The sequence below is a fragment of the Erythrolamprus reginae genome, chromosome 2 (assembly GCF_031021105.1).
Source record: "Erythrolamprus reginae isolate rEryReg1 chromosome 2, rEryReg1.hap1, whole genome shotgun sequence".
Lineage (NCBI taxonomy): Eukaryota > Metazoa > Chordata > Lepidosauria > Squamata > Dipsadidae > Erythrolamprus > Erythrolamprus reginae.
This window is the reverse complement of record NC_091951.1, coordinates 124,592,529-124,599,671: the sequence shown is the minus strand read 5'-3', so window position 1 is coordinate 124,599,671 and position 7,143 is coordinate 124,592,529. Positions and strand designations below refer to the sequence as shown.

The 7,143-nt window shown below is 37.4% G+C and overlaps 1 protein-coding gene across 1 annotated transcript; it reads left to right on the top strand.

Moving 5' to 3' along the window:
- The first annotated feature begins 33 nt into the window (after positions 1–33).
- RPL26L1 (ribosomal protein L26 like 1) lies at positions 34–5,631 on the top strand. Its single transcript, XM_070739400.1, has 4 exons — positions 34–140; positions 2,107–2,279; positions 3,043–3,183; positions 5,459–5,631. The coding sequence occupies exons 2-4, from the start codon at positions 2,112–2,114 to the stop codon at positions 5,585–5,587; spliced, it is 438 nt and encodes a 145-aa protein (XP_070595501.1). The 5' UTR covers positions 34–140; positions 2,107–2,111; the 3' UTR covers positions 5,588–5,631.
- The last annotated feature ends 1,512 nt before the right edge of the window (positions 5,632–7,143 follow it).

The following is a 7,143-nucleotide window of genomic DNA, read 5'->3' as shown; positions in this document are numbered from 1 at the left end:
GCAGATCCACACATCTTTCTACTCAAAACTTTCTCGGAGATGAGACAATTCTCGCGAGACCTCTAGCGAGGAGCCCTCACTAGAACCGGCGGAAGTAGGAGCAAGCTCTTTCCGGGCGGCCATAGCCGATCGAGCTGCAGGTAAAGTTTAGGTTCAGGGGGTGGGTTTTTGTAATCCGTTGTCATCCGTTTGTTGGCGATAGATTCTCTGTTGTGATTTGGGGGGAAAGGCACAAAGCGGGTAGGCTTGTGTTGCCGCTCGTGTATTTTAAGCTGTAAAAACTTCAGAACGTCATTTCCGCGGCTGCCCTTCTGGCCGCCGATCTCTCTCTCCTTGGGGGCCTGCTGGACCCGATAAAATATGTTCCCTGGCGGAGGTTGCTAGGCCGTGTTGTCTTCAAGGTGCTGCTAGGGTCTTATTTGAGTGACAGTGCATATTTTCGCCGTGTATAAGTATACATCCGAACTAGACTGTGATGTTTCTCTGGGTCGTGTGTGTGTGTGTACGTGAGTATATGGATAATCGGGGTCTCCAACCTTGGCGACTTTAAACCTGGCAGACTTCAACTCCCAGGATTCCCCAGCCAGCAAAGCTGGCTGGGGAATTCTGGGACTTAAAGTCCGCCAGGCTTAAAGTGGCCAAGGTTGGAGACCCCTGTGCATAATGGTTATCTTTTGTGAGTTGAATGCAACGAAATTGCATTTTTAAGGTATGCTGATTATCGAGCATTTAAAGTGACTAAAGTTTTATTCGGTTCTAGTAAGTGTAGATTTAAAGGCTGTTGTTCAGCCTCAGCAAGGCTAGAGTTTAGAACAGTAGCTTTATGTCGTTCTGAGGTGCCCTGCTGTTTCTCATTTCAATATTTAACACACACACACCCCTTTGATACTGGGGGAATGAGTTTTTTTTATCAAAATTGGTCTGCTAGTTCCCCCAATGAAAATGTTAACATTTATTTGAAGATCTGAGACTGTTGCAATATTTCAGTGTTTAACCTCTTACATAAAGCTTGCAAAAAGAAGTAAGGCATTGCGAGTATGGTGAAACCTAGGAATACTTCTGTCTATGATTTTTTGTAAGCTATATGGTTTTTTTTGGTAATTTATATTCCTTGTTTCCCTATCTGAACTTTTTACTTTAAGAGACAAATATACATAGGAAGAATATGTATATGGCAAATATACATAGGAAGAAGGTTAATTATTGTAGGTAGAATAATAGTCTACCAAAAACAAGGTCCTTCATGATTTTATTGGTTATGTTGATAATTAGAAATACCACACTGAAGATTCATAATCCTCAAATCTATAGAGAGAGCATATCGTAGGACATTGTTACAGCATGAAAGACAGTTTTTAAGTTTGTTTTATAAACTGGCATTCGGTTGTTATATCCCCACCTTTATGTCCAAGATGCAAAAACAGCTTCAAGTTCCCATAGATACAGGTGATGTTACCTACATATTCTGAAAATAATCCACTCTTGACTTTAAAATATAATTATATCTGCCTGAAGTGCAGTTGATCCTACCATTTGTTTATTTGATTTTTATAGCCTTCCATCTCAACAAGTGACTGGGCTGCATATATCCTAAAATGTAGAAACAAAGTCAGTTGTACAAAAGAAAATAAATCAATATGGTTTCAATTAGAACTATTAGCTATTAACTATTGGAACTATTAGCCATGTATGCCAACACAGCCAAGAGAAGGGGCCTTTACTATACTTGAGATTTGAAGCCCAGGCATACAACCAAGTCTTTGTGGTCTTAAGAAAGGCCAGTGTGGTTGGAGTCCTCTTGATTTCTGAAGGGGAAGTGTTCAGAGGGCAGGAATTATGACCAAGAAGGCACTAGTACCGGTTTACACCACCTGACATTCCTTGGAAGTTGTGGCTTGTAACATGTTCAACCTGCTGGACCAAATTGGATGGGTAGAAACAACTGGGAGAAGACAGTCCTAAACTGTCTTCATAAACTATGAAGTTCTTTAATAGTGAATTAATCTGAAAGCAAACTGGCAGTTGTTATCTTAATATATTTCTCAGTCAATGCATAATTGCCTGATGTATGTTAATGCATAATTGCCTGATGTATGTTTTCTCCAGTCAAAATGAAGTTCAATCCATTTGTGACTTCGGATCGCAGCAAGAATCGCAAACGGCACTTCAATGCTCCGTCTCACATTCGGAGGAAGATCATGTCTTCACCCCTGTCCAAAGAATTGAGGCAGAAGTACAATGTTCGCTCTATGCCCATCCGAAAGGATGATGAAGTTCAAGTATGTGAAACATTCCATTTCTTCTATGAATAATAATGAAATCCATAAGCAATTAAAATATTACAATACACTACATAACAAGTCCACAAATCACATAAATTGAGCTTCCATACTACATGTAGAAGTCCCAAATTTTAACAGCCTTCTGGAAGGCTAAGGTGATTTGGGCTATCTGAATCTTACATAGGGCAGGTACTTCAGCAAAGAAAGCACTATAAATTCATTTATAGTGAGCTCATTACATCAGAGTGAGTTAAAGCCTACCTTCCTTCCCAGGTTTTTTGTTGCTTAGGTTAACTTGTTATTTATGTAGACTGCCATCTGACTCAACCTTTGTATCTTTTGTGTTTATATTTGCTGTTTCTTCCACTCCATTCCCAGCTTTCATAATCTCTGAGTTACAGCTGCTTTAAGGAACAATAGCAAGGCTGTCAAGTTCCTAACCTATAGGCCGGATGCATCATGCACTGGCCATGCCCACACCCAGTTTAGCAAAAGCGGACGGAAGTCCTGATACGTCATGTGACACTGATGATGTGAGTTTGACACCCCTGATATAAAAGCATACAGTATTCTTGTCTTCAAGTTTGTAGTGATTCACAACTGCAACTATACTGGTTACTATATCATGAATGTATAAAATCACGTTAGGATGCTACAATCATTCATAAATCATTCTTGCCCTTCCTGTTGTTAAAAGTCTTAACATTTTAAGAATTATATTAAAATGTAATACTTTAAAGAATAACATGTTTATTTCTAGGTTGTTCGGGGCCATTATAAAGGACAACAGATTGGCAAGGTAGTCCAGGTATATAGAAAGAAGTATGTTATTTACATTGAGCGTGTACAGCGTGAAAAAGCGAACGGCACAACTGTACATGTGGGCATTCACCCTAGTAAGGTAAGTTTTATTCAGATATTATTTAGACATGCATTTTATAGTTACATAATAATTAATCCTAACTTCAAAAATGAATGTATTGAAATAAAAAGTTGTACAAAGGCATAATAAACCATAATACGGGCTTCTTTAATGTATTGAACTAGATACAATTTGGAACAAAAATAAATTTTAGATGGTGCATAAATATTGACTATGAGTCAAAGAGCAGGTGGAAGAAAGATAATAAAGTTGGTTTGGACCATGATTTAATTTGTAGAGATTATTTTGATTATCATTCCTCTAAGAAATGGTTTGTAAAATACAAAAATTTAAAATTATGATTTTCTGTATTTAAAAAGCATATTTCAGGCAATTGCCTTTTTGCTGATGAGGAATACTACTGTTATTAACTAAAGCTTACTTCCTGGACCATCTCTTAATAGAAACTGGATAAATTAGCCTTCCCCTCTATTTTAAGCAAGGGTTTGCTGGCTAGCAATTCTGGGGTTTTGAATTACATGTGTGTAAGATCACTTATAATTAGGGCATCCAAACAATAGTTAATTTCTCTAAAATTATTTTATTATTGTTAGTTGAACAGTTATTCTACATGGGATTTATGATTGTACATATTAAATTCTGAAATTAAAGTTGTCCTCAGTTAAACAAGTCCTGTGTAGTACTTGGATGGTAGACCATCAAGAAAGCCCATAGGTGTTAATTAGGCCTAGAAGTTGAAAAAACATTCCAAAAGAAGGTAATGACAACCAGTCCTGTACTGCTCCCTAGACATGTCTGTGAAGTGACCAGAAATTTGAGATTTCCTCCAAATGGGGTGGTGGTGGTTACATTTAATCTCTTCAGCTTTCTTTTTGTATGTTGAATATGTTTTGAAGGATATGCTGATGTGTTTTCTTGACTTAATTTATCAGCAACATATTCCCAGAAAATGTAGTTAGTAAGAATCAGATGAGACAATACTGTATCCAAGGCAGCAAAAATAATTTCTACTAGAGGAAGAAACTGACTAATATGTTCTATCTCTGCATAATGCTGCTGTGGATGAGAAAAGGCAGCAAGAATACTTTTTTTGTTAATTTATTTCTCTTTATAGAAATTATAGTGCCACCGTTGCACTGATACATTTTTAACCAAATCAATTTTTCTGGATCTCTAATGCCATCTATTTCAAATCCCAAGCTAAGAAACTGAATACACGATTCAAATAATGGGACGAGAGTAACAATAAACGTAACAAAAATGTCACTGTTTTGGGTGTTTTGCAATAAAATAGAAACAGTACATTTCTTACTGTAATATTCCACAAACTGCATGTCTAACATTTTAAGAACTGCTATATTCTAAAAATGTTACCATTGCTTAAAATAGTTGTGACTCGTTTTAAGTGAACTGTCAGTTTACATGGTATGTGTCATTCTTTTTTTTTTACTTCTTGGATTTGTACTTTATTATAATGATTTGGAATAAATTTCTTATATGGGCCCCAGATATTGAAAATAATCATTCCCTGTATTCCTTTAGAAATTCATAATTGAAAAAATTGTTAGTTCCAAACTATAACATGCTCAAAATTTATTATTTCCATTGTTCCTTGACTAAATATTGATCCACTTCTGCATTTCACTTAATTCAGCTTTCCATCAATTGCATAGTTTTCACTTCTTAAAAGCTTGGCCAGGCCTGCTGTCTTGGCAGTGGGAGAAGATGGTATAGATTGGGGTGGATGGCAAGATAGGTGGTGGCAACAAAAGGCAGGGCAATCAAAAGGGCAGAGATGAAGGGGAGAAAGACAGGCATTGACAAAATTCACCACCTAACACCTACCATGCCACTTCAGTAGCAGAAAGAAGACAATAAAAGTCAGCAGAGGCAATACAGTGCAGGTTGGCCAAAAGGGCAGAGGATGGGGGAAGTTGAAGGAGCAGCAGAGCCGAAGAGAAGCCTTTGCCTAATTACTGCAATTGGGGTAACCAGAACTGCTATTGCTAAGCATTGCAGTGATGTTTTATCTAACAATTGCTTTGCTTAACAATGGAAATTCTGGTTCCAGTTAGGGTAACAAAGCCACAAACCACCTCTGAGTCAAGCTGTAAATGTAGGGCAAAAACTGCAACATTTTTTAAAATGACCAACAAATCTATAAGTATGAACCAGTTATTTATTCTATAAATGTATTTATAAAATTATAAATAGCTCACGTAGTTAATTATTTGTACTGATGTGCCTTGGAAGATTTAAGGAAAAATATAAAGTATTTGCTTTGACTCTCTAGGTGGTGATCACAAGATTAAAGTTGGACAAGGATCGCAAAAAGATCTTGGAACGCAAAGCGAAGTCTCGCCAGGTTGGAAAAGAGAAAGGAAAATACAAGGAAGAAACAATTGAGAAGATGCAAGAATAAAATGGACTTTTTTGTCAGATCCATTAAAATTTCAGTAAATTGTATTGTATCAGTGTTCTTATTTTTGCAACTTATAACTTTGGTATAGCAACAAAAAAGCAATATATTGCAATTTTTAAAAAAAATTACGAGATTCCCCCCTTATCCAAAAATACATAGATGCAGAGAAATGCTTAGCCATGCTAGTTTGTTTCCTGTAATAGTATGTTTATTGCAGAAAATTTGTTGCAGGGAACTCATTGTTGAAAGTGAAAACTATGGTATTACATTAACTTCCAGGACTGTTTTTCAAATCATTGAAATTAAGATATTAAACAGGAGAACTATACTGCTCAAAAAAATAAAGGGAACACTCAGATAACACATCCTAGATCTGAATGAATGAAATATTCTCATTCAATGATTTTTTCTGCACAAAGTTGAATGTGCACAACAGCATGTGAAATTGATTTTTGATCAGTGTTGCTTCCTCATTGGATAGTTTGATTTCACAGAAGTTTAATTTATTTGGAGTTATATTGTGTTGTTTAAGTGTTCCCTTTATTTTTTGAAACAGTACAGTGATACCTTGTCTTACAAACTTAATTGGTTCCAGGACGAGGTTCTTAAGGTGAAAAGTTTGTAAGACGAAACAATGTTTCCCATAGGAATCAATGGAAAAGCGATTAATGCGTGCAAGCCCAAAATTCACCCCCTTTGCCAGCCGAAGTGCCTGAAGCAAAAACACAGAGGTCCTGAGGTGGGATTTCAAGGACTTTGGTGTTTTTGCGATGCTGCAATTTCACTGATGCTCCCTTCATTGGAAAACCCTACCTCTGGACTTTTGTTGCCAGCGAAGCGCTCATTTTTGCAATGCTGGGATTTCCCTGCAGCATCACAAAAACATGGAAGTCCGGAGGTGGGGTTTCCCATGGAGGGGAGTCTCAAGGGAATCCCAGCAGCGCAAAAACGAGTGCTTCGCTGGCAACGGAAGTCTGGAGGCGGGCATCCCAGCAGCAGCGGTTGGTTTGTAAGGTGAAAATAGTTTGTAAGAAGAGGCAAAAAAATCTTAAACCCCGGGTTTGTATCTCGAAAAGTTTGTATGATGAGGCGTCACTGTACTATCCCAAAATCTTAGTTCATAAATACGAGTAAATAACTAACGGTGAAAAGCTAGTAAGGCCACAGTGTTTTCCACAAGGAAAAAATCTAACTACAGCATTCTTTATGATGTTTAAGGAGCAAAGAACATAATAGAGTTATTTTCATTGGCAAAATCCTAATTACAAGCTGGTCTGGGAATGTAATACAAACCTGCATTCCTTGTTGGTTAAAGGACAAAGTCTCTGTATCCGGATGTTCTGCTATAACAGTTGAATTTGAAACAGCTCCCTTCTGTTCAGCATCACCCATTCCTCATCTGCATCTGCTACCTTATAGATTAGTACAGAGGTAGGCAAAGTTGGCTCTTCTATGACATGTGGACTTCAACTCCCAGAGTTCCTGAGCTAGCAAGATTGGCTGAGGAATTCTGGGAGTTGAGGTCCACAAGTCATCAAAGAGCCAACTTTGCCTAC

Coding starts and splice junctions, on each gene's coding strand:
- RPL26L1 (XM_070739400.1), top strand. CDS start 2,112: ATGAAGTTCAATCCATTTGTGACTTCGGATCGCAGCAAGAATCGCAAA. Junction 2,280..3,042: donor GAAAGGATGATGAAGTTCAA/GTATGTGAAACA, acceptor GTTTATTTCTAG/GTTGTTCGGGGCCATTATAA. Junction 3,184..5,458: donor TGGGCATTCACCCTAGTAAG/GTAAGTTTTATT, acceptor TTGACTCTCTAG/GTGGTGATCACAAGATTAAA.